At 57.6% G+C, this 25,995-nt stretch overlaps 2 protein-coding genes across 4 annotated transcripts; one reads left to right on the top strand and one right to left on the bottom strand.

Moving 5' to 3' along the window:
* Positions 1–875: 875 nt before the first annotated feature.
* On the bottom strand, positions 876–9,252 carry EIF3K (eukaryotic translation initiation factor 3 subunit K). 2 transcript variants are annotated; one of them, XM_004595080.3, is made up of 8 exons: positions 9,018–9,252; positions 8,322–8,420; positions 6,043–6,163; positions 5,254–5,328; positions 4,374–4,440; positions 4,202–4,279; positions 2,863–2,988; positions 876–939 (listed from the first exon to the last, which is right to left on the bottom strand). In XM_004595080.3, the coding sequence occupies exons 1-8, from the start codon at positions 9,074–9,076 to the stop codon at positions 908–910; spliced, it is 657 nt and encodes a 218-aa protein (XP_004595137.1). In that variant the 5' UTR covers positions 9,077–9,252; the 3' UTR covers positions 876–907. The 2 variants fall into 2 exon arrangements, with proteins under 2 accessions (XP_004595137.1, XP_058530749.1); XM_058674766.1 differs by lacking the exon at positions 9,018–9,252 and adding an exon at positions 7,994–8,040 and having other exon boundaries at positions 8,322–8,415.
* A 964-nt stretch (positions 9,253–10,216) lies between these two features.
* On the top strand, positions 10,217–25,981 carry MAP4K1 (mitogen-activated protein kinase kinase kinase kinase 1). 2 transcript variants are annotated; one of them, XM_058674425.1, is made up of 31 exons: positions 10,218–10,410; positions 10,586–10,643; positions 10,778–10,868; positions 11,544–11,608; positions 12,721–12,776; positions 12,900–12,947; positions 13,090–13,132; positions 13,246–13,318; positions 13,649–13,780; positions 14,037–14,099; positions 14,188–14,269; positions 14,539–14,655; positions 14,807–14,885; positions 15,498–15,556; positions 15,638–15,681; positions 15,759–15,803; positions 16,490–16,532; positions 16,884–17,046; positions 17,142–17,224; positions 18,285–18,378; positions 19,029–19,105; positions 19,194–19,254; positions 20,370–20,478; positions 20,581–20,639; positions 20,826–20,929; positions 21,457–21,631; positions 21,848–21,910; positions 22,087–22,176; positions 22,260–22,330; positions 22,852–22,907; positions 25,792–25,981. In XM_058674425.1, exons 1-31 carry the CDS (start codon positions 10,312–10,314, stop codon positions 25,859–25,861), a joined length of 2,472 nt encoding a protein of 823 aa, XP_058530408.1. In that variant the 5' UTR covers positions 10,218–10,311; the 3' UTR covers positions 25,862–25,981. The 2 variants fall into 2 exon arrangements, with proteins under 2 accessions (XP_058530409.1, XP_058530408.1); XM_058674426.1 differs by lacking the exon at positions 21,848–21,910 and having other exon boundaries at positions 10,217–10,410.
* The last annotated feature ends 14 nt before the right edge of the window (positions 25,982–25,995 follow it).

Genomic DNA, 25,995 nt, shown 5'->3' with positions numbered 1-25,995 from the left:
TGCCGGTTGAGAAGAAAGCTGTCTCCACCCACAGGAGAGCCTCCAACTAATCCAACAGCTCCCATCCCAACCCCCAGCCTAGTGCAGCAGGACCTGCTGTTGTGTCCCCAGGCCTGGGATACTTCCTAGTTCTGGCCCTTCATGGCCTTGGCAACCAGGGCAAAGCTCGTGTGCCCCACCCTGGCTCCTGAGGAATGTGGGGTGACTGGGGCAGGAGGGCACCCCCTCTGCAGGATGAGCAGGAAGTGCCTGGGGTCGCGCTGAGGTACTCACCCCCTGTGGTCCCCAAGCCCTGCCACTGCACACAGCAGGCTCCCAGGTCACTTGGTCAGAAGGCCTCCAACCAATCCTTTGGGGTCCAGCTATGAAAGTCAGGGTGCTTGGCTGGCCACACATACCTGGGGGCCACTGAGCTGGGCCTTGGGCAGGAGGGACCTCCCCCCTCGGCTTAAGAGGTGTAATTCCCTCTTGCAGGCAAGGTCCCTCTATTAAACCCCAGAGTCAGTAGGGGAGGCTGGGCTTGCAACCTTGAGCCTGTGCCCTCCACAAGCCAAGGACAGGGGGCCCTGGTGGGAGACTCGGCTGGCAGAGCTGAGGCCTCCCCGTCCTGGGGCCTACAGGCGTGGTGGGGCGAGGCAGGGGAGCCCAGCCAGGTTTCCCTTCCTAGCCCGCTCCTCCTTGCTGACTCACCACTGCCCTCCCCAACAGGGCAGGGCCAGGAAGGAGGGGGCAGGGCAGGGCAGGGCAGAACAGGGCAGGGCAGGAAGTCCAAAGGAAGAGAAAAAAGGAGGAAGTCCCATGGGGGGGTCGTGGAGGGGGTTAACCAGAGCTGCTCCCTCCGGAAGATGCCAACAGGGAGGAGGCCACAGCAGGGCTAAGTCGACAGGTCTTTATTAGGGGCTGCCAGTCACTGGGAGGAGGCCATGATGCTGGACACGCCTGTGGAAAAGAGAGGGAGATATGAGGTGTGCTGTGGCAAGTCCAGGAGGGCACACTGCAACCCGGCTGAGCAGCTGGAGACAACAGGCACCCTGGCACTGCAGTTCACATGGCTGTCCTACAGCCGCTGGCAGAGTGACCCTGGGCAGCTCATATCACATCTCCCTGGAGCTTCTTCCAGGTGCCACGGTGGGTCCACGCTACGCTCACCACGCCTCCTGCTATCATTCAGCAGGGTCTGCTCATGTTTTCCATTGACTTGCAAAGCAGAGTAACAGAGAACGGGGAAGTTCTTCCATCAGCTACGTCCTCCACAGAGGCTGCACAGAGCTCAGGAGCCGCAAGCGCCATCTGCTCTCCCATGTGGGTCACAGGGACCCGAAGCGAGCATGTCATCAGTGTTTTCCAGGTGTGCCTCGGGAAGCAGCTGGCTCCAAAGCACAGGTGGGACTTGAATCCGGAAACTCCAAGTTGATGTGGGTGTCCCAGGCCAGAGAGGGCGGTGAGGACACAACAGCATGACAGTGTGCACCATCTGTCGCTCACAGCACTGGCAGCGGCCCACCTCTGCAGCCCCCTCAGCTCAGGTTCTCCCAGACAACCCAGCGTGGCCCCAGCTCCTATCAAACACCAGGCTCGGGACTGGTGCTGTGGCCTGACTGGCTAATCCTCCACCCTCAAGCACGGCGCCCCATATGGGTACCAGTTTCATCTCCACTTCCTATCCAGCTCCCTGCCTGTAGCCTGGGAAAGCAGTCAAGGATGGCCCAAGGCCTTGGGATCCTGCACCCGTGTGGGAGACCAGGAAAAAGTTCCTGGCTCCTGGCTTTGGATCGGCTCTGTTCTGGCCATTGTGGCCACATAATAGTGTGAACCAGCGGATCAAAGATCTTTTTTCTGTCTCTCCTCTTTGCAAATCTGCCTTCCCAAAAAATAAAACACTCCACCCCCCCCACCCGCCTCCAAAAAAAATGGCCCACCATGGTTACACAACTTCATGGCTGGGGGACCCCATTCTCCCCCCAGACACCCCCGCCTGCAGCAGAGGGGGAGTCAGCATGCAAGCTCAAAGTCCACTTCGCTTTCTGTTGAGCCATCAGGCGGGCTATGTCAGGGCAACGCATGTCCACACGAGGGTCTAACAGTGAACACGTTCCGAGCTGTGGCCCTGCTCCCTTCACATGGGCAGCTCATGGGGTGGGTATCACATGACCTACATGAAGGCACAAGCGCATGGGGGTGGGGCGGTACACAGGTGCCTCTCACACTGGCTGAGTTGCCTCTGAAGGTGCCCGCATCCTCCACAGCATGGTGCCAGGCTCCAGGCCCAGCTGCCTTCTGTGCCAGGGTGGCAGCAAAGTCTTGGGTCCCTTGCACCCCCATCCCACTGTGGTTTTCAGCTTCCAGTTTTGGTCTGGTCTAACACCAGACGTCAGGGGGCATGTCTGGGAAATGACTCAGCGGACAGGAGCTCTTTGTCTTTCTGCTTTTCAAATTTGAAAGCAAACAAAAATGTTCAGGGAAAATGTGTATTATGAAAACACCACATAAATGGCAAACTTTTTCTTCTGTGAAACAAACGTGTCTCCTGATCACATTTTCCCATAAGCGGAAACACCTCCTGTTAGTGACTGACGGTGGAAGCATCTGCCTCACGTGTGTGACGTGAGATCCAAGGACGTGAGCGTCAGAATGGCTGTGTGTGTCGTCATTGCTGTTGCTGTCTCCCATCCATGAGATGGGGACGCACACAGGGAAGTGAGAGTTCCACCAGCTAAGCCAACCCCACGGGTGAGGGTAGGGAACGCAGCAGGATGGAGCCCCGGCCCACGAGGTTCCTGGAGGAGACGTACTCCCTTAGCACGCCCAGCCCACCCTAGCCTCCAGACCCCCATCCCCGGACCTCGCACCCCGTCCACTTACTGTCAAAGTCTATCTTCTCCACGATGTTCTTGGGCTTGATGCTCTCCTCCTGGCTGCAGATGAAGATCTGGCCCGATTCGTCGGCACTCCAGCCATATTTACTCATCCACATTTTCAGCTGACTGTCTGCGGGGGACACGGCCGTGGTCAGCCCCATCCCACAGGGTCCCATGGAGACCTCCCAGTGCAGCTCAGGCCCTGGCTCATTCTCCAGGCAGCCGCCAGAGGGCGCCCTGCAGCGTTGCTGTCCTGACCCGGCACCCTCACCAAGCTTCAGTCCTTTCATTCATTTTGAATCTCTCCTCTCCCAGTTCAAGTCCTGCTTTGCATTCACTAATCACTGATTGGTCCCCCCCCCCCCGCCCACAAACCATGTGAAATGGTTGGGTGATTGCAATGTCATCATCACCATCACCAACAAAAACCCTTTTTGCAAAAAAAAAAGTTAATGAGAATGTCAATGGTCACTTTGAAAGCACCCCTCCCCCGTGCAGTATGTTCCAAGCACTGGGATCCCATTTGGGCATCAGAAGATGGCCCAAGTGCTTGGGCCCTGTTTCCTGTGTGGGAGACCTGGGCGAAGATCCTGGCTGTTGGCTTTGGCAGGGCCCAGAGCTGGCCACTGCAGACATGCGGGGAGTGAACCTGCAGTTGGAAGTTTCTCTCTCTCCCTCTCACTGTGTCTTTCTTCAAATAAGTAAATCTTTAAAAAACTGCCAAACAGGTGCAAAACCCAACACAATGTTCAACAGCAGGTGGCACCCACTGAAAGCAACACACACAAAACCACCTGTGTGAAAGGCGAGAGGGAGGGAGCTCGGGTGCACACATCCCCCAGCAGGGCCTGGTCTGAGCTCCATCCACTCCACTGCTGATTCAGCTCCCTGCTCACATACAACGTGGGAGGCAAACGATGGCTCAGACACTCAGGTCCCTGCCACCAGTGTGGAGACCCAAACTGAATTCCCAGCAACCAGTTTTGGATTGACCCAGCCCCAGCTGCTGTGGGCTTTGACCCCACATCTGCCTGCCCATCTGCCTGCCAGGTGAACAGGTCAGCTCAGCCTGTAAGCCACTCTAGCTTCCTGGGCCACCTGCTCAAGGCTGCCCCCTCCAGGACAGTGTGGCTCACAGCATGTCCCAGGCAAGTTCCCACAGCCCAGTCCCAGGAGGACAAATCCATGCCATCCTGTCACCACTCACCATCATGTTTCCTGTGTCCACAACAGCCAGTCAGGGACCGACAGCAAGCAGCTGCATCAGTCCCCATTCTTCAAAACCGAGCTGACGTAGGCTCAGCCTCCCCTGACCACCCCAACCACACACACAGGAGGCTTACCATTCAGGTCCCCGAGCATCTCGGACAGCAGCCAGCGGTCAATGTGCTGATAAGTGATGCCCACGACGTGGCAGATGACTGTGGTTGGAGACAAAGCTGGTGAGGGGTTGCCCTGGGGCCCTGCTGCCAGCCCCGCTCCTTGCCCACATCCTCAGGGAGCCCGAGGACTCACATTTGCGGACAGAGTCTTCGAAACCGGTGATTCCTTCCAGGAGGTCCATGTTCTCTTCCAGGGCTTGCTGCAAGGGCAACAGCCAGGGTCACACATATGACACAGGGGTGTGAACGGCGCTGAGAACAGCAGCTACAAGCAACTAGGCCTGGTGCGCTCAGCCAGCACTGGACACGAGCGCAGGTTCCAGGCCTGGCTACTCTGTTTAGACAGCTGCTGCTGCTGCCACCGCACCTCCTGATCATGCATCCTGGGAGGCAGCAAACGACCAAACGCTTGGGCCCCACCACCCTGCGGGAGACCCGGATCGAGGTCCAGGCTCTTGGTCTCAGCCTGGCCCGGCCCAGGCACTGTGGACATTTGGGGAGTGAGCCAGAGGTCAGAGGATCACCTCTCTCTATCACTCTGCCTTTCAAGTAGATGAAAACAGATAGAGATGTGGTCCAGGGCATGACGGGAGTGAGCCAGGTCACGCAGAGGACAGAGAGGGGCTGTGGCGTGGGAGGTTTTCCTCTACAGCTTCCCCACCACCACCTAAAGATTAGGACAGGGTGGGAAGCAGGGCCCAGAAACGAGACATGGTCACTGGGAAAGCAGACACCAACCAAGTGGGCCCCACCTGACCACACAGCCAGGGGAGTTTGGGGGAGCTGGGTGCTGAGGAACAAGGAGGCGGAGGGCCAGGCCTTGTCCCACCAGCTGAAGGAGGCTGCAGTCAGAGGCTGGGACACGGGGGCCCATGACCACCCTGACCCTGCGGCCAGTGGGCTGCCAGAAAGTGCTCACCACCCCTGCTCTTGGCACACTGCTGCCCAGAGCCCAGCAGCTGCTGTCCAAACCCCAGACCCCCTGTCACGGCCCCAGCCCTGAGGGACATTACCCAGAAGGCCTGGAAGTGACAGGTCTCCAGCAGGTCTCCAAGGTACAGGATCTGCCGGATCGGCCGCTCTTCTTGCTAGGAGCCGAGTGTTAAGGACACACAGCTTCGGCACGTGGGCCCACCTACACTGCTGTCTGGTGCCACTGGGGCGACCAGGTGACTCAAGGCTGCATGCTCAGCCCGCCAAGCACCAGGTCCACCCCAGCAAAGCAGCTGAGTGAACGAAGGGCCTGGCTGGTAGAATCATCACTTAACCCTGTCACCTGCTATTCTCTGCAGGAACCATCAGGGGCTTCTTTCTAAAGCACAAATCTACTCTGAATGCCCACACCACTAACAATTTCTGGGGCTCTGCAGCATTCAGAGATCTGGCCACTTCTATGTTAAATGCTCTGCCCACCTCACCCCAGCACACCCTAAACCTGCGGCGTTGCCTCTGAGCAACAGCTAAGGTCAGACTCTGTTCCCAGACTCTGCATCCCTCTGACCTGCCCCTGTATCCAAGCACTCATCTTATAGATACTCCCTCCCCGGGAAGCCTTCCAGAAACATCCAGGCAGGCTGACATATGTTCTCCAGGCCCCTCCCATCCCAGTCCCCACCATTCTGGGTTATCACTGGTGGGAGGCCTGTCGTGGCTTTCCTGTGAGGGGTCCATGAGGGCAGGGGTCAGCTCTCTAGAAGCCCAGAACAGGCACATGGCATACAAGGGCAGTGAACCGCCTGCTTGGGGAGCTCTCAGCACCCCCATCCACTGCCCCCTGCCCCAGCCCCGAGCAGAAAGGATACATGGGCCTGGTCGATCATGCACTTGCACAGGGTGAAGTCAGTGTGGGGCAAGTTGGTGAGGGCCTTCAGCAGGATCTGGGCTGTGACCGTGGTCTGGAAGAAGGCTGGGTTGAACTGATACCTGGCATGCAAATGAAACATGGCAATAAGAGCACCCGCAGGTACAGGCAGATGGCGCACTGCAGCAGTGGGGAGCTTGGCTGTCTCCAGCCTCACCACAATCCCTTTGGGGTGTGTCACCCTAACCTCCGGGGTCCTGCTCTACTCAAGGAGATGGGTTAAACCTTGTCACCGCCACCCTGGAGGACAGGCACACAAGCCTGTGGTCAAGGCTCACAGTAGGGGGGTGAGCCTGCCTGGGTGTCAACATCCCTGCCCCGACACTGTGCATGATTCTCAGCAGTTCTCGGTGCCTCAGCTGCTTCTCTCGCCAACAAGAATCACTGCCACATGGCGCCACGGGGTGACACGGTGATGAAGCCACTTAAGATGAAGCTTATGGGGCCCGGCGCGATAGCATAGTGGCTAAAAGTCCTTACCTTGCACACACTAGCATCCCATATGGGTACCAGTTTGTATCCCAGTGGTCCCGCTTCCCATCCAGCTCCCTGCTTGTGGCCTGGGAAAGCAGTGGAGGACGGCCCAAAGCCTTGGGACCCTGCACCCACATGGGAGACGTGGAGGAAGTTCTTGGCTCCTGGCTTTGGATCGGCTCAGCTCTGGCCGTTGCAGCCACGTGGGAGGTGAATCAGTGGACGCAAGATCTTCCTCTCTGTCTCTCCTCCTCTCTATGGATCTGACTTTACAATTAAAAAAAAAAAAAAAAAAAAAAAAGACCCTATCCTGCCGTCTGTGTCTTAAAAGAAAAGAAAAAAAAAAAAGAGGAAGTTTCGGGCACAGTGGCCAACAGGTGGTAAGCAGTCCCCAAGAGTGACAACCTGCTTGTCCACACACAGATCCCCGCCTCACACACGCAAAAAACATACAGCAGACCACTGGTCAAGACAGATCTGAGGCGGGAGAAACCCAAAGGCCACCCACAGGACAGCTGGGAAAGACACAGCCGCACAGTGGGCACTGCACACGGCAACGACAGCTGCTTGGTCCGGCAGGCTCCCCAAGGCCACACGGGCCTGGCCCTGCTGCCACCCTCCAGCTCCTGACCGCCTCCCCGCCTGCCATATCCTTGGCTCCAGTGATGGGCCTGTGTCGCCCACCAGGCAGTCCTACAGTGAATTCCCCAGGCCCAGGGGCCAGGGACATCCAGGAGTCCATGAGTGAACGGGAACTCTCTCTGCCTTAAAAAATAGTAATATTGACTTCACAAAACCAGGGGTGAGGGTGACATGGCAGAGGAATTCATGGGGTCAAGTTCAGAGCAAGCGGATGGGTGCGTGGCTGGTGAGCACAGAGCCAGGCCAGCAGAGCAAGACTGCAGACTGCATTTCTGCTAAACTACATATCAGCTTCATGCACTAACCTGCTCACACATTTGTAGCTACTGAATCTTCAACAGTTTTTATTTGAAAAGCAGAGGCAGGCCTGGCTGAACAGAGTAGTGCTTAAAGTCCTCACTTTCAACGCGCTGGGATCCCATATGGGCACCGATTTTAGGCTCAACAGCTTCACTTCCCACCCATCCAGCTCCCTGCTTGTGGCCTGGGGACGGGGGGGGGGCAGTCGAGGACGACCCAAAGCCTTGGGACCCTGCAACCACATGGGAGACCTGGAAAAAGCTCCTGGCTTCGGATTGGCTCCGCTCCAGATGTTGCAGCCGCTTGGGGAGTGAATCATGGGATGAAAGAACTTCCTCTCTATCTCTCTTACTCTCTGTATATCTGCCTTTCCAATAAAAATAAATAAATCTTAAAAAAAAAGAGAGAAAAAAAGAAAAGAAAAGCAGAGGCTAAGAAGAGACAGAGTGAGATCTTTCCTTTGCTAATTCACTCACCAAATGGCTGCGATAGTCACAGCTGGGCTGGACTGAAAACCAGGATCCTGGAAGAACATCTGGGTGTCCCATGTGGGCGACCATGTGCCACACCTCCCACTGCTTTCCCAGGTTTATCAGCAGGGAGTTGCACCCCAAGTGCAGCTTCTGGGGCTCCAAGCAGTGCTCATGTAGGATGCTGGCATCACAGGTTAACGAACCCGCTGCACCCCTACATAAAAACCATCCCCCCTTCCTCCTTCTTCAGCCTCCTAGCCTCACACAGCCAAAGTCCCCACAGCTCCCCTCCTGCTCTGGGGTCCCGGTGTGGACATGGCCAAATACTCACAGCTTCAGGACGGCGAGATTGGCCTCCAGGTCGTAGGCGTTCTCCTTGGCCTGTGTCTCCACGTAGCGCTCCAGGGTGGCCAGGTTCTCGGGATTGTACCTGGCAGAGGGTCGAGCCAGGGTGATCACACCGCAGGGGCAGCCCAGTAACCACGTCATGGGGACCTGGCCGCACACGGACCGGCGCTTCCCTCCTTCCCACGCCCGGGACACAAGGGCCAAGCCTGTGCTTCGAGCATCATTCGGGCCAGGGCTCCGGCCCAGGACACCGCCCCCTCACCCCAGCTCCGTCCAGTGCTCTGACCCCCAGCTCCGGCCTGGGACACCGCCCCCTCACCCCAGCTCCGTCCAGTGCTCTGACCCCCAGCTCCGGCCTGGGACACCGCCCCCTCACCCCAGCTCCGTCCAGTCCACTGACCCCAGCTCCGGACTGGGGCTCTACCTCCTGATCCCCAGCTCCGGCCTGGGACACCGCCCCCTCACCCCAGCTCCGTCCAGTGCTCTGACCCCAGCTCCGGACTGGGGCTCTACCTCCTGATCCCCAGCTCCGGCCCGGGACACTGCCCCCTCACCCCAGCTCCATACAGTCCCCTCACCCCCAGCTCCGGCCCGGGACGCCGTCCCCTGCCGCCAGCTTCCCAGCCCCTGCGGCCGGCACCCACCCCGGCCACCCGGCGGCGTCCGGCCGAGCTCACACCTGTCGATCCCCTTGAGCAACTTGCCCACGTTCGCTCTCATCTGCTCAAACATCGCCATGGCGCCCGCCGCCTTCACCACCACCACGGCCACCGGACCCGGTACTTTCAAACGCTCAATGGAGGAGGTCTCCCAAGACCAGAAGAGAAGGAAGCGGCGGAAACGGAAATACGTATTGAAACGCTACAAAAAGCCAGGCGCCGGCGTGAGCAGCCACGCTTTCTTGCTGCCACGTGATTTATTCCCCGCTCCGCCCTCCAGCAGGCCTTCTGGGCGCCTGCGCATTCGCTCTACCCGAGCCGGGCGGGCAGCGAGAAAATAAACTCAGCTTCCCCCAGGGCGCAGCCGCGTTGTGTGAAGCGAGGAGGGGCGGAGCTAAGCTTTTCCCGGACTTCGCTCGCCTGGGGCGCGGGCGCGCGGGCGCGCGGGCGCGCGTGCATGAGTTCCCGGGGACGCGGCCCGAGCCCGCCCTGCTGGAGGGCGTGCACGTCATCCCGCGCGCGATCGTAAGCCCACTGAGCTGTGCCGGAACGCACGTAGCAGTTCTCCCTTTGGGTCGTGGTCGAATCCCAAGCCTGGACTCCTGAGAGTCTCCATTTCAAGTTCTGAGCCCTGGGCCCCACCTTCCATCTCAGCTTCAGAAATAGGGGAAGGGGGATGCACAAAGCGACTGGGGTCAGGGGTTCCTGGACTCTGCCTCTCTGAGGGTGTCTCCAGTTATTCAAGACTGTACACTGCACGCGTGAATACACACGTGTGGCTACTCACGTGGGGACATCCACGCGTGCACATAGGTCTCCAGGCATGCACATGTCTAACTCTGCACCCCAGGGGAGCAGGCCTAGCTCTACAGCACAGGCATCCACAGCCAGACTTGGCACCTCTAAGCACCCAGCAGAGGTTCAACCATGACTTGTAACCCCAGACACACTCCACCACCAGTCCAGAACCAGGGGAAGGGCGGACTAGGGTGCACCCCACCCGATTACAATGAAGGTCATTTGCATCTCATTTAGTCTAGTCCGGAGCCATGGGGGTGTCCAGAGAGGGAGGGGTCCCCTGGGTCCCTAGGCAGGCTGCTCTTCACAGGCCTTGGGAGCCCTGGGGACAGGGGGTGGAGCCGTTTGCCCAGGCTTGCAGCTGGGGCAGGAAGCGAGAGTGGGGAAGGGGGAGGCCACAGCCCACAGAGACAGGCAGGCGGGTGCAGGGCTTGTGGGGAGGGAGGGAGGTGCCAGCGCTGGAGCCTTGAGGCCCTGCTGGCCCCTGGGCACAGGCCCAGCTCCAGCCCCCCAGGGATGGACCTCGTGGACCCCGACATCTTCAACAGGGACCCCCGGGACCACTACGACCTGCTTCACCGGCTGGGTGGCGGCACCTATGGGGAAGTCTTCAAGGTGAGGAAGCCCCCCTCCGCGGATCGTTGCCCTGAAACTTGTGTTCTTTGACGGGGATGGGGCGGTGAGGCCTCCAGCAAGCAAGGGGGTGCTGGAGGGTCCCAGGGCTCGGCCTTGGCTCAGGGATGCTGGGAACAACTGGAACCCCTCCGACCGTAATCCTCCCCTTTACAAGGCCCGGGACAAGGTGTCAGGGGATGTGGTGGCCTTGAAGATGGTGAAGATGGAGCCTGGTGAGCCTAGGGGCCTGGGACCCCCTCCCTGCTGCCCAGCCCCTTACACACACACACACACACACACACACACGGGCCGACTCCTCCATCTGCGTTCCTTAGAGCCGCCTTTCTCTCCCCACCACCATTTGCAGACGATGATGTCTCCACCCTCCAGAAGGAAATCCTCATGTTGAAGACTTGCCGGCACGCCAACATCGTGGCCTACCATGGCAGTTATCTCTGGTGACGCGCCTCAGCCTTCGCCCTGAGCTGGGCTTCTCATTGCCCAGGGCTGGGGGTGGAGGAGCACCTGCTGACCTAATCGCTCATCCTGCACCTCCCATCTTTATCTGGGGCACTCCTCTACTCCCGAACCCCACTTTTCTGACCAGAGTACCCCAGTCCAGAACAGGCTCTCCCAGTTGATGTCTTAGAGTAACCCGCTCACAAGTCAGCTCCCCCAATGACTCAGGCCTCGCCATTCTGTCCATTGCACCGTCTGGCTCTTTATATTGGGAACACTCAAAGTCCCTTGACAGATTAACATTCCAGATGTCCCAAGACACTTCAGGGGTCCCCAGGCAGAGCACCCTGGGCCCTCCTCCCACCCCTGCCTCCTCCATACTTCCACAGTCTTGTGTGCATGAGATAGCAGTGGGGTTGCGGCCTGAGTCCCACACCCCCAAAACCTAGGTTTAAGTCAGGCGGCCCGTGAGCACAATTTCCTTTCTGAACTTCTACTTCTGTGAAATGGGAATGGAAGCAGCCGCTTTGGGTGGGCCAGGGGAGGGAGAGAGACAGTGCCTGGGTGTGGGTGTGGAGGCTCTCACTGAACTAGGTCAGGACAGCCAGCTGGAGCTTCCCTGGAACCCCCACCTTCTTGCTGCTGTTAGTGATCATGACCGTGACCCCTTGCAGGCTGCAGAAGCTCTGGATTTGCATGGAATTCTGCGGAGCTGGTTCACTCCAGGACATCTACCAAGGTTAGAGGAGGGGGTGGAGGGGGGCTGGACGCCTCCCCACCCCTCATATCCACACCTCTCCCCACCTCACTGGGTTTGTCTGTGGGAGCTATTTTTCTGATGGGCCTTTCAAACAAGGAAGCTGTTCTCTGGTGCTGAGCTCCCAGGCCTGGTCCACCAGCCTTCCCACAACCTATCCAGTCTCAGTCACTCTGCAGGTGGTGCCCCCTATCCCTCACCCCCTCCCCACCCTCCGGCTTGGTCCTCATGTCTCTGCCTTTTCTTGGATGTCTCAGTGGGCCTGCGTTTTCTGGACCTGATCTCTTGATTAGCCTGCTTGTCCCGTTCTTGGCAGGGGGTGGGTGTCTCTGGCCACCTCCCTTCGTGGGTCTGTCTCTGCCCCCTTTCTGTCTGTCTGGGTTGTTCCCTCCCTGCTGTCTCCTCACAGCATGTCTGCCACAGTTGGGAACTGTCCCCCTTCTCTGCCCTCTCTTGGTACAGTCTCATCACCCCTGAGCCAACCCATGAGAAGCCCCCACCCCTCACCACGTGTGTTCCACACTTGGTGGGGGAGGTCTGAGCCTACGCAGGCTGGTCAAGCTCACCTCCCACCATCTTCCTCTCTCCCTCCTTGCACTCTACTGCTTTCCGTCCCGCCCCTGAGCTGGCTGTTCCTGTTCTACCCTCGTTCCCATCCCATCCCAGGGCCAGGCCTTGGGTCCACACGGCTGCTGAGCCCTTAGAATAGCCATTGCTGACCAACTGTGGCAAGTGCTGTAACCCTTCCCACACATACTTCCTGTTGTCTTGTCTGCCTTTTTTCCTTCTATTTCTGAGCACCTTGCATGTGATGCGGTGCCCTCACTGTCTTGCCTGCTGCCTGCCCTCCTCCCCCACCCCCACCCACCTGTTCTATCCCTGGACGGTGCTCCCCCCAAAGGCCTGGGTGTCACCACTGTGTCACCTGTGCCTGGCACACAGTCCCTGCCTCCTGAGGGACTGTCCCCTCCAGCCTGCTTCCCTGCATGGCCACTGCATCTCCCCTTGCCCCCAACCCGACCTGTTCTGTGCTCCCCGGAAGGCACCCATGGGTGGGGGTCAAGGCCCTCCCCCAACACACACCCCTTTTGCAGTGACGGGTTCCCTGTCAGAGCTTCAGATCAGCTATGTCTGCCGGGAGGTGCTGCAGGTAAGGAGAGGCCTAGAGGGCGAGGTGGGTGGAGTCAGAACCCCCCTGCAGTCCCCATCCTGCCACCCCATGCCCCCCGTCCCTGCTCAGCCCTCACAGTCCCCTCGCCTGCCCTCTCCCCAGGGACTGGCCTATCTACACTCACAGAAGAAGATCCATCGAGACATCAAGGTGGGGATGGGGCAGGGGTGCCGCTGGGGGCTGGGACACTCATTGGGGTGACACCATCCATCTACGAGACTCAGGGGGTCAGGATACACTGTAGGGGGCCACAGAGGAGAGTCTGCCGCTCAAGCCCCTCCCGTGTTCCTAGGGAGCCAACATTCTTATCAATGACGCTGGGGAGGTCCGACTGGGTGAGTGGGTGAGCGTGGCTGGCGGGGGAGGTGGCTGGGGGTGGTCAGGGGAGGCTGACAGAGGGGACCCCAGGTCACTAACTCTCTCCCTCTCTCCCTCTGCTGGCCTGCAGCGGACTTTGGGATCTCTGCCCAGATCGGGGCGACACTGGCCAGACGGCTCTCTTTCATCGGGACACCCTATTGGTGAGGGGCATTAGGCGGGTGGCTGGGGGTGGGGGAGTACGGTGGGAGTCAGTGGGTTTCCCACACAGGTCCCTGACTCAATCCTACCTTCCCAGTGGGCCTCTCCAGCTGTCCCATGGCCTGTCTCTCTACCTGGCACGGCTCTCTTCTGGACTCCAACCCTTCTTATTTCCCTCCCTCCTACCATCTTGCTTATTTCTGTCCCTCACTAGTTCCTGCCTCAGTGTCCTTCTCCAGCACATAGTCCCCTGCCCCACCACTTCCCCTCCCTCACCCTGTGCCACCGCTGGCTCTCTGAGGGTCTCTGCCTCCTCTTCCTCCACCCGCCAGGATGGCTCCGGAAGTGGCCGCCGTGGCCCTGAAGGGGGGCTATAACGAGCTGTGTGACATCTGGTCTCTGGGCATCACAGCCATTGAGCTGGCTGAGCTCCAGCCCCCTCTGTTTGATGTGCACCCCCTCAGGTAGGCAGGTGTGGTGATGATGATGATGGGGGCTGCCCAGAGACCCTGCCCAGCCCTCAGGAGCCACCAGCAAAAAAAAAAAAACCTCCCTTCAGCTCCCCCCCCACTGGAAACCCCCAACTCATGAACTCCCCTTCTGAGCCTTCCCGTGCATGGCTTCCCTGGGGGAATGCATCCTTCCACTGCTGTCTCTCCCCACTCCCCATAAAGCCATGGTAGGGGGTGCTGAGCCCTGACTTCCTTCCCTGCATCCCAGAGTCCTCTTCCTCATGACCAAGAGTGGCTACCAGCCTCCTCGGCTGAAAGAGAAGGGCAAATGGTAAGAGAGGGGAGAGGGGTGCAGGGGGATGGAGAAGGCTGGGGCAGAGCCAGGGCGGTGCCTGACCCCTCATGCCCTCATCCCCAAGGTCGGCCGCCTTCCACAACTTCATCAAGGTCACGCTCACCAAGAGCCCCAAGAAACGGCCCAGTGCTGCCAAGATGCTCACTGTGAGTGTTTCCTGGGCAGAAGCCCTCTGGGGTTCTGTCATCTTGGGGTGCCATTCTGCAGAGCTATGTCCTTGGCAGTGCCTGGGATCTGTCCCCTCAGATTTCCCAGTTCCCCTGAGCTGCTGGAACTTACAAGTCCCCGCTAGATCCCCCAAACTCCCCTGCCCCCTGCCCCCCACCCCGCCTCCTTGGAATCCTCCAGAACATCTCAGCAATCATGGTCTCCACGGGCTTCGGCCCCGGCTCACTCAGCACCCTTCCTCCTGCAGCATCAGATGGTGTCCCAGCCTGGGCTGAGCAGAGCCCTCATCCTAGACCTTCTGGACAAGTTGAGGAACCCCGGGAAGGGGCCGCTGGGGGGTGAGAGTGAGGACGACGAGCCCGAGGTGAGCCTTGGCTGACAGCGCCCCCTCGCCCTGGCCTGAGAGACGCCAAGGCCGCGTGCTTGGCACACCGCCGAGCGCATGGAGGGCAACGGGGAGAACGGGGTGTGAGAATTAGGGGGCTGTGCGCCCTATGATTGTCCCCTCTGCCCAGATGCCCCCAGCCATCCCACGGCGGATCCGATCCACCCACCGCTCCAGCTCTCTGGGGATTCCAGACGCAGACTGTTCTCGTGAGTAGAGAAGACTTGAGGTGGGGGACCCCCAGGACCTGTAATAACCAGAAAGACCCGTCATCCCAGCTCTCACACCATGAGGTTCCAGAGTGCCTACAAAATGACCAGAGACCCAACCCCTCATACACACACACCCCCATGAGGCCTCAGACGCCTCCTCTGTGGGTAGGTGAGTGGATGCCAGCCCTAGCGCTGCTTCCAATGCCAGCTGCTGAAGGGAGGCAGTAGCAGCTGAAGCCCTTCGATGCCTGCCACCCATATGGGAGACCCAGATCAAGTTCTCACTTCCTTGCAGCCAGCCCAGCCCCAGCTCTTGCAGGCATCTGGGAAAGAGAACCAGAAGGTGCAAGACTTCTCTGCCTGCCTTTACAATAAACAAAAAGAAAGTGGAAGTTTGAACTTAGAAATCTGGGTCAGGACTTGGGCCACTCTTGTGGACCCTGAAATCAGATTGTTTGGAGTCGCTTTTGGTCCCATCTCCCTGGTGCCAAACTTTGACATCCCCAAACCAAGACCCCCAATCCTAAAGATGGACCCCAATGCCCAAATCCTTCTCACAGCCCCCAGCTCCCAACTGGTGATATCCTTCCTCTCCCTCCCCCAACACAGGGCGGCACATGGAGTTCAGGAAACTCCAAGGCCTGGAGACCAGACCCCTAACCCACACGGTGAGAGACCCCCTTCCTTTTCCCCACACCCTTCTCCTGCCGCTCCCCGCAGGCCAGCCTGACCCTGTGCCCATCCCACAGGCTGACCTTCAGCCCCCTGCAGATTTCCAAAGCGGCAGCTCCAGGTGAGGGGGACCCTGGGTGGGGATGGGGCTGGGATGGCGCAAGCCACCCCTGGAAGCTCATGCTAGTCACTTCCTAGGAGGGACCTGTCTGAGTCGGACGACGACTATGACGACGTGGACATGTAAGAGAGGCCCCCACCCAGCTCCCCAGGCTCAACCCCCACCTTGAACCCATCTCCTTCAATGCTTCTGCCTCCCACCTTCTCTGCTCTGCAGCCCTGGTACCCAAGCTGACCTCATCCTCCACCCTTTTCCTCCAACCTTGGATCCCAGTCCAAACCCAAATGCAGTATTTACACTTTCTTTCCGCTTCTTACATGGCCTTTGATCTGACCCACAACTTCTAGCATCCACCTGCACTCACCACGGGTGTGTCCCAGATTCTTCCAAAATCTTCTAGACTATTCTACCCTAGCCACAGGCCTTTTCTTGCCTCTTCCTCAGCCCTGGACTTCAGCGGCACCCCAGTCTCAAACTTTTCTTGAATATTCTTCTGACCTCTGACCCGAACTTTGGGGCCCTTATCCTCCACTGTTCTTGCTCAACTTCAGCCTGGACCTTTGTCCTAAAAATTTCCCAAAAGCCAGACCCTGAGCCCCAGTCACAGCCCAGGCCCCGTCTCTCCCCAGGACCTGGGTCAGCTTCAGGGTGCTCTGGTTCACTCACTCCACCGTGGTCTGTGCATCAGGTCTCTGAGGAATGCTGGAATCCCAGTGGGAACCTGACCCAAGGATATTGCCCCAGTCCCAGGCCTGCACCCCCTCACATCTGGCTTCCCTAACCCCTCTGACCCATCTTTGTGTTCCAGCCCCGCCCCTGCTGAGGACATGCCTCCTCCACTACCCCCCAAGGTAAGGCACTGGAGGCCAGAGGCCATGTCCTTGAACGTTAGGGCTGCACATAGGGGTGGGGGACTGCGCTCAGGGATCTGCCCATGGCCTCCCTGGACATGCTAGGGCTAAAGGTTATCTTTAGCCTCATGACCCTAGAGCCCCACCTCTGCTACCCCAGCATTAGCCCTTCAGTGTCTGGAGGTGCTGATTGGGGGAGGGCAGAGAATAGCAGGTGGTGGAGGGGTGGGGCGGGAGGGTCTGAGCCCTGGCTCCCTGGAGCAGGTGGTGGGGGTTGGGCCTGTGTGGAGGTCGCTTCTCCCTGCGTTTGCTCATCTGATGCCTCCCCCACGCTCCTCCCTGTCTCCGAAGCCCAAGTTCCGTTCTCCGTCCGAAGAGGGTTCTGGGGGTGCTGAGGATGAGGGGCAGCTGAGCCCGGGGGTGCTGGTCCGGTGTGCCAGTGGGCCTCCTCCATGCACCCCCCGTCTTGGGCCTCCCCCAGTCGCCCGCAGCCCCCACCTCACTGCCCATTCAGGTAATGGGGTGGACTGGCGGGAGGAGGGGGAGTGGAGGAACGGAGTTAGGGGCTTTGGAGACTCACTTTCCCCTTCCCCTCCCTGCCCCCTCCAGAACCCTCTCTGTGGAACCCACCCTCCCGGGAGCCAGACCAGCCCCCACTGCTGCCCCCCAAGAAGGAAAGGCTGAGAAGAAAGGTGAGGGCCAGGGGTACTGGGGACACAGCAGGGGTGGAGCTGGACGGGCTAAGGTGAGGCTTACTGAAGCATCGCAACCCTAGCAGACAATGGCTGAGGAGCACTTCCTGTGTGGCAGACAGGGGTTGCGGAAGACAGGGAGGGACAGCAGCTGTCACAGAGACATTGTCCCCCATCTCACAGTTGGGGAGACTAGGTCCCAGCAATCCAAGGGTACTCACGTCCCTTCTCTGAAGAACCTAGAATCTGGTGCTTGGTTAAGGATTTCTTCATTTGGAAGGCAGAGTGACACAATGGGAGAGAAACAGAGATTTTCCATCTGCTGGTTCATTTCCTGGATGGCAGCACCAGCTGGGTCTGGGCCAGGCTGAAGCCAGAAGCCTGGAACTCCACCCAGGTCTTCCATGTGGGTGGCAGGGACTCAAGTACTTGGGCTACCTTCACTACCTTTCCAAGCAACATTGGCAGGGAGCTAGGTAGGAAATTGAGCAGCTGGGATTCGAACCAGCCATTTGGTATGGGTCACTGGTATTAGGGAGGTTTAACCCACTGCACCCCAACACCAGTCCCTCCCATATACTTCAACTCCTCTCAAACAAGGCAGATTCAGGAAAAATCATTGCTATACTGTATTATTGCATCTGTGCATATTTTATACAGATGTAAGTTTTTTTCCTGAATATATTTTTTCACTCCCCAAGTGCCCACACTGGCCAGGGCCAGGCTGAGAAGGCCAAAGCTGGGAGCCTAGAACTTAATCCACGTTTCCCCCATGGGTGGCGGGGACTTTGAGCCATCACTGCTGCCGCCCAGGGTGCCCAATAGCAGAGTGAGGCAGGAGCCCAGGCACACTGATGTGAGACACCATCACCTCAGCCTGTATCCTCACCTCCTGGCCTAGTGCCCACCCCTGAACAGGTGTGACCTATGGTTTGTGGGCCCCACGGGAGCAACAGCATAACTTTGGGAAGGAAGGGGCGGGATTGGGGTCCAGACACTCCCACTCCAGTCTCAGCCCCTGCCTCTGTCCCCGTCCTCTGTCCCTTGCTCCCCACCACAGCCTGTCCAGGAGTGTGCCCTTTTAGTAAAGTTGTTCAATGGCTGCCCGCTCCGAATCCACAGCACAGCCACCTGGACGCACCCATCCACCAAAGGTGAGCCAGGGGTTGGAGGCGGGGAGTGGCCAAACTGAAACAGGAGAGCCTGTGGGTTACCCCTGGGATCTGGGCTGGGGCGCCTGGTGTACCAGAGCAGGGTCAGCCAGAGCCTAGGGGCAGAGACTGGGGTCAATGTTGGGGGTTAGGCATCTTGGGGATCAGAAAGCAGTGGGAGCAGCACAGTGTAGTGACCAGAGATGGATGAGGCAAGCTCAGTGAAGGGTTGTGGCTAAACGGCTGCAGGGCTGTAGGCCCTCATAGCTGTCAGAACCGGGGGATCCATGCTGAGATGGGGTTAGCCTTCAGGGCTCTGAAGTGTGGGGGATGGGGACGGGAGCAGGGGCCACTGGGGGAAGAGCAGCAGGTCTCAGGTTAGGGGTCAGAAGGTGTGGGTTTGCTAGTCAGAGGTGGCAGAACAACCAACCTGTGGGGAATCAGAGAGAGGGAGCATGACCTTGGCCAGTGGGGCTGGTTGGGCTTTGAGTTCAGACCCCAGAAGAGGCCGAGTGTATTGGTTTGGGGTGAGTGGGGATGGGTCACACCTGGAGCCCAAGGGCCTGTGTGTGGGGTCAGGCTGGCGGGGGGCCCCTCAAGACCAGGAGCCTGGTCCTAGTGGACCCCAACATCTCTGCTCTCTGTCCCCTCAGACCAGCACCTGCTCCTAGGGGCAGAGGAGGGCATTTTCATCCTGAACCGAAGCGAGCAGGAGGCCACGCTGGAAATGGTGAGGGGCAGCATCCCGGTGGGACATGGCAGGATGGGGGGTGGCAGGGTCCTGGACCATTCCAGAAACCTGCCCCTCTTCTCCATAGCTGTTTCCTAACCGGACCACTTGGGTATACTCCATCAACAACGTGCTCATGTCTCTCTCAGGTCTGGCTGAGGGGCAGAGGTGGGGGTGACAGGGAGGGGGAGTTGGGAAGGCAGAGGCTAAGGTGTCAAAGGTCAAGGGTTTGAGGTGGGCCCAGCTGCAGACAGCTAATTCACTATTTCCAAAGCCCTGGGGTTTAGATTTCAGCCACTTGCCCATGGTGGGACTTAGCACAAGGAATCTCTTGCCTCAGATTCCCCATATGTAAAGAAAGCGCACTGTGGTCCCAGCTTCCAAGTCAGTCAGTGCCAAGGTTCTTTGCAGCTTTGATGTTCAGCTGACAAGCTGTTCTAATCCCACACTTCACTAAAATGAGCCAGCTGCAGATTTTTAAAAATCTATGATGGTAAATATTTGTTACCAAGAAGTTTTTTTATGACTTAAAAAAGAATGAGAGACTCTTCCATCTATTTAGTTCACTCCCCAAATGCCCACCATAGCATAGCAGATGGGAGCAGGCCAAAGCCAGTCAGCCAGAACCCCCTGTAGGTTTCCCCTGTGGGTGGCAGGGTCTCAAGGACGCACTGTCTCCTGCTGCCTCCCGGGGTGCGCGGTTACCTCAAGCTAGAATTGGAAGCAGAGTCGGGACTCGAACCCAGGCACTCTGATAGGGGTTGGCCCTTCTAGTCTCTTCACCACTGCATCAACACCCACCCCATGTATAAAAGAATTTCTAAACTGAGGGGGAAACAAGCCAAACAGTGGACTTAAGCTAGGTGGTAACACATAAGCAATGGCAAATAGCAGGAGAATTTCTAGATCTATGTCTTCTTCAACTTTGTAATATGAGCAGCTTCTGAAAGTTCCCAGGAGGAACATGCATGTTACGAAAAAACCCACGCAGGGATTCCAGTGCTTGCTTTTGCCCTAAGATCAATTTCTCTTGTAATGCATTTTCCCTCGTGGGATGGGCTAAGCACCCACTGTCCCTGAGGTGGCTGCCGACACCGCGAGGGGCTCGGGAACGTGATAGCTGTGTCTACTGCTGTTTATCGCAGCCAAGCAAAGCGGAGAGACTTGCAGGCTGGGGCAGAGCGAGGGGGCGCAGTGAAGGAGTGGGGAACAGGTGGCGGCACGTTCAGGGTCCTATAACCTCTTGCACACACACACACTGCAGGAAAGACCCCCCACCTGTATTCTCATAGCATCCTGGGCCTGCTGGAACGGAAAGAGGCCAGAACTGCAAGTCCCATCTCCCACATCAGCCCCCACCGGCTACTGGCCAGGTACTGGCCCCCTGGGGGCTCTTGGGGGCTCCTAAGGTCTCCCTGCCCCCAGCCCAACTCTCTGGGCTGTCCCACCACCCTTCATACCCATCTGTCCTGCAGGAAAAACATGGTCTCCACCAAGATACAGGACACCAAAGGCTGCCGGGCTTGCTGTGTGGGTGAGCCAGGATGCGGGAACTTGCAGGGATGGCGGGAGGAGGAGGAGAGTGGGTGGGCTGGCATTCCCTTCTGTTAGGTCAGGGAGGGCGGGAACCGTGGGAAGCTGGTGGGGCAGGTGCAGGTGTTTGGGGGGAGAGGGGCCTGGGCCTGACCCACGCCCCCACTCCTCATGGCCACACCCGCAGCGGAGGGTTCCAGTTCAGGAGGCCCTTTCCTGTGCGGGGCCTTGGAGACGTCGGTGGTCCTGATGCAGTGGTACCAGCCCATGAACAAGTTCCTGCTTGTCCGGGTAAGGAAGGGCAGGACCCCGGTCTCCTAGGAGACCCCGTTCGGGGGCGGGATGGCGGGGTAGGGGCCGTTTCCTCGGCTTCTTAAAAGAAGTTTCACGGACTTCGAGGCCCGGGTCCTTTGGGGGCGTACTTTCCTGTCCTCCGGGTGACACGCCCGCCCCAACCCCACAATGGAAGCCACACCCCCTCAGCTTCGAAAGCGGCACCACCTGGGGCCTGTGAGACCCGAGCCCCTGCGACGTCCAGCCGGAGTCTCCTCAGACTGAGAGACCCCGGAAATGCTGCGGAAGCCCCAGGCACGCACCGGCCCCGCCCCTTCTGGGCCTGCTCTCGCTCACTCCCCTCCCGGTCCCGCCCCTCCAGGGCCCCTCCCCTAGCACGACTCCCCGACCACGCCCCTCCTCGGCTTGTTCCTGGGCTTGCTCTCGACCACGCCCCTCCCCAGCGTCGCCTCGGCCCCGCCCCTGTCCTCTTAGCCACGCCCCCGCCTCCCCTGAGCCCGCCTCCCTCCCCCTGTGGCCTGCAGCAGGTTCTGTTCCCGCTCCCCACGCCTCTGCCGGTTTTCGCGCTGCTGACCGCGCCGGGCTCCGAGCTGCCCTCGGTGTGCATCGGCGTGAGCCCCGGGCGGCCGGCCAAGTCCGTGCTCTTCCACACGGTGCGCTTCGGCGCGCTCTCCTGCTGGCTGGGCGAGATGAGCACGGGTGAGCCGGGGGTCTCGCGGAGGGCGGGACTGAGGGGCGGAGTTGGGGCAAGGCTTAGGCGCGTCTCACGTCACTGGTGCGATTGAAAATGGGCGGGATTTTAGCCTGCTTGCTTAGGACCTGAAGGCTTGTCTAACATAGGGTCCGGTCTTAGTGTGGTGCAGGGAAAAGGTAAGGGGGTAGAGTTGGTCCTTACGGCCCCCTCCTCTCAAACAGAGCACAAGGGGCCAGTGCAGGTGACCCAGGTAGAGGAAGACATGGTGATGGTGTTGATGGACGGTATGAGCCCTCCCCCCTCCCTCCCCTTCCTGGGTCCCGCACCCAGATGCCCAGGCCCAGACTCTCAGAAACCCGGAGCGCCTTAGCTGTTTATACCTAATTTGTTGTCTGGTCCTTAGCAAAAGTTTGCTTCACGGTTCTTAAAGTCCCTCCTCTCTCCCTCCCCTACCTTCCAGGCTCTCTGAAGTTGGTGACCCCAGAGGGCACCCCAGTTCGGGGCCTGCGCACACCCGAGATCCCCATGACAGAAGCTGTGGAGGCCGTGGGTATGTGCAGGAAAGGGGAGGCCGTAGATGAGGGCCGGAGGTCCCGGGATCCCCAGGGGTAACAGGCACCACTCTCTTCCCAGCTATGGTTGGGGGTCGGCTTCAGGCCTTCTGGAAGCATGGAGTGCAAGTGTGGGCTCCAGGCTCCGACCAGGTACGTTCCTCCATCCAGACCCTGCCTCTGCTGTCACATGCGAGCTGTGTGCACAGAGAACTGAGCCAGGGTGGGAGGTTCGGGACAGGGAGTCCTCTCTGTGCCCTGGATTGAGTTCTGACCTCAGCCCTGGCTGTCTAGTGACCTGCAAGGAGCTCTGTGTCTCTGCACCTGTAGAGATGGACAGGTGCTTAGGGGCATGGACCTGGCTGCCTGGATTGAGTGGCCTCTGGCAGTGGCCTAACTTCCCTGGGGTCTGCCTGTCATCTTGTGGGGAAGCCAGGGGGGAGATGGACTTGGAGTACTTACCAGAGCTCCTGCAGTGCCCGTAGTCACCTGGCAGGTGGGGGTTGTGATTTTCCAGGAGAGTAACCTGAGGCAGAGAAGGGGTGATAACTGGCCTATTGTCACACCCCTGGTACACTGGGCAGGTAATTGAGGCTGCATGGTGGAGCCCTTTCCTTGCTTTCTTTATGAGAGAGGGGGAGGGTCTTCCGGGAGCTGACACACTTTTCCCTCAGCTGCTGCAGGAGCTGAGAGACCCCACCCTCACCTTCCGGCTGCTTGGCTCTCCCAGGTAAGGTCATGTGGGGGGCCAGCGGGAAGCAAGGGGCTTCCAAGGGGTCCCCAGCCATCCATGACTTTAGCCTGGACAATGTCCCCCGATCTGTGCTGCACTCCTGGGCTCTCATACTCCCATAGTCTTTTTTTTTTTTTTCACATGGCAATGGAGGGTGTGTCTTCATTTCATGTATCTATTTTTAAATGCTTGTTTTCATCTTCTTGAAAGGTAGAGTGTCAGAGGAGAGAAAAATCTTCCACCAAATGTTTCATTCCTCAAATGCCCACAAAAGCCTGAGCTGCTTCTCCCACATGGGTGTCAGGGGCCCAAGTACTTGAGCCATCATCCGTTGCTCCCCAGGCGCATCAGCAGGAAGCTAGGCTGGAGGCAGAGCAGCCAGGACCCAAACTGGCACTCCACTACGTAAAGAGGGGAATCCCATGTGGCAGTTTAACTTGCTGTTCCATATGCTTGTCCCCTTGTTTTGTATTTTTATTTTATTTCCTTGACTTTAAAAAATAACTATGAAACTTTTTCTTTGGACACAATTTCAGGTTGAGAGAAGTTGCAAAAATAATGCAAATTCTCATCTCCCTTTCACCAACTCTCTAGACATCAACTTTTCCTTAATCTTCCTTAAATGTTGAAAAACGTCAACTTTTTTTTTTTCTGAATACTTGCGAATATGTTGCAAACCTGTTGCCCATTTATCTCTAGTTCGGCGCATGCCTCCTGAATTAAAGGGTGTGCTTTTGTGCAGCAAATCAGCCATTACAACCAAGACAATATCGCTGTCCCAGACTGCTAACTCAAACAGCCTTTCAAAGTTTCAAAGTGCTGCCCTTTATAATCAGAAAAACTAATTATTTTCTCTGGTTCAGGATCCAATCTAGGATCATAGGGTGCATGTAGAAGTTATTTTGGGGGTCTTCTTTCTTATTGGTGAGAGACAGAGGTATGTCTTTTATCTTCTGATTCACTTCCCAAATGCCCACACAACCAGGGTTGGACTAGACTGAAGCTAGGAGCCAAGAATTCTATTCCCTTCTCTCACCTGGGGAGCACAAACGTCCAGTGATTGGACCCATTGTCTGCTGCCTCCCAGGGACATTCGCAGGAAGCTGGGTGGGGAGAGTGGAGACACAGCGTCTTACACCAAGTTCTTTGATGTGGGATTCAGGCATCCCAGGTGGTGGTGGCTTGACCCACTGGGTCACACTGCCCGCCCTTAGAGGATGATGAGTTCTGCAGGCTTATTTCTTTCACCATCTGACCATTTTTTAAAAGATTGCAGTGAAGTTGTTTTCTAGAATGCCCCTCAGTTAAGTTTGAGGTTTCCCGGTTATGCATTTTGGGCAGGAAAACCACAGAAGTGAGGTGGTGTCCTTTTCAGTACATGACATCAAGAGGCACACATGCTGGTTTGTCCCATTACGGTGATAATGACTTGGGTCACTCGGTTAAGGTGGGATGGCTTGTTTTCTCACTGGGTAGCTATTCTTTTTTCTTTTGTGAGAAGGACCTTTTGGGGAGACTCTCAAAGGCTAGATATACTGTTGCTTAAATGACTATTGCCCATTGGTTTTATTTAAAAAATTATTTTTAAAGGTTCATTTATTTTTATTGGAAAGTCAGATTTATACAAGAAAGAGAGATGGAAAAATCTTCCATCCATTGGTTCACTCCCCAAGTGGCCACAATGGCCAGAGCTGAGTCAATCCAAAGCCAGGAGTCAGGAGCTTCTTCTGGGTCTCCCATATGGGGGCAAGATCCCAAGGCTTTGGGCCGTCCTCCACTGCTTTCCCAGGCCACAAGCAGGGAGCTGGATGGGAAGTGGAGGAGCCAGGATATGAAGCAGTGCTTACATGGGATCCTGGCATGTGCAAGGCGAGGACTTTAGCCACTAGGCTACCGCGTTGGGCCTCATTGGTTTTAGAGCCTATTGGTGATATTACTTGTCAAATCCTCCGACTTGTGTTTGTGTTATTGACACTGTAGAGTAAGGACGAGCTTCTCCACATCTTTTTGCTTCCACTTTTTAGAAAGTTGTTTATTAATATCTAAAGAACAGACTTCACGAATGTCATAGGTATGACTCTTAGAATACTGCAGTACTTTCCTCACTCTTTCCTTCCTTTCTTTTGTTTTTTTTCATGAATGCTTTCGATTCATAATTTCAACTTTTGATCACAGGTTCAGCGCACGTCTAAATCAAGGGCCACACAAGTTGAAAGCAGAATGACCACTGTCCCCCCAGAGGACAGTCACGGGTCATGAACCACAGTCAAGTCACGAGATGCCGATCTCGCTCGTGTCCATGAAGGGGTTCTGTTTTGAACCCCACATAGTAGCTGCCACCACCATTTGCTTCTTTAGGCCGGCATGGTCTTGTTTTCATTTTCTTCTGAGGAACATAATCTAGGACCGTCATGTGGAGCACAGATGATTTCAGATGTAGCCCATGGGGGTCCCGTCCTGGAGCCCCTCCATCGTGTGGACATGCCTGAGGGGGTCTCTGCAGAAATCAGAGTCTGCCCATGTGCCTCTCTCCTTGCTTAAAATACTTTTGTCGCTCAGGATGGTTAGCCTTGGCCATGGCCCACGGGACGGGGTGTGTCCTGCCAAACCCCTGTGGCTCTCACCTCAGCCCCCCTGCATGGAACACTCTCCCCTCCCAAGCCACCTGCAGGCTCCACCCAGGCTTTGGCTGGCCTTATGGTCACGCACTGCATTCTGTGTTACCCTCCAAACTCATGCTGGTCTTCCTGTCCATTTTGTGGGCTCCTCAAAGGCTGGGGACAGGGTTGTGGGCCAGCAGGGCGGTGCCAACCCTTTCTTATTAACGACTTTGTGAATGAATGAATGAAGTAATGACCTATGTCTCCCCTCTCTCCTCCAGGCCTGTCATTGTAGAGACGCGACCAGCAGATGATCCTACTGCCCCGAGCAACCTCTATATCCAGGAATGAGTCCCCTGGTAGTGGAGGGTATTGGGGGAGGTATTGGAAACCAGTCCCTGTATCCCCCAAAAAGACACACTAGTGGTCATGTCACATCCTTGTCCTCCTAATAAATATGACGTTAGCTTCTGTCATCGTGTTTT

Source organism: Ochotona princeps, chromosome 16 (assembly GCF_030435755.1).
Source record: "Ochotona princeps isolate mOchPri1 chromosome 16, mOchPri1.hap1, whole genome shotgun sequence".
Classification (NCBI taxonomy): domain Eukaryota; kingdom Metazoa; phylum Chordata; class Mammalia; order Lagomorpha; family Ochotonidae; genus Ochotona; species Ochotona princeps.
This window is presented reverse-complemented; position numbering and strand designations above follow the sequence as displayed.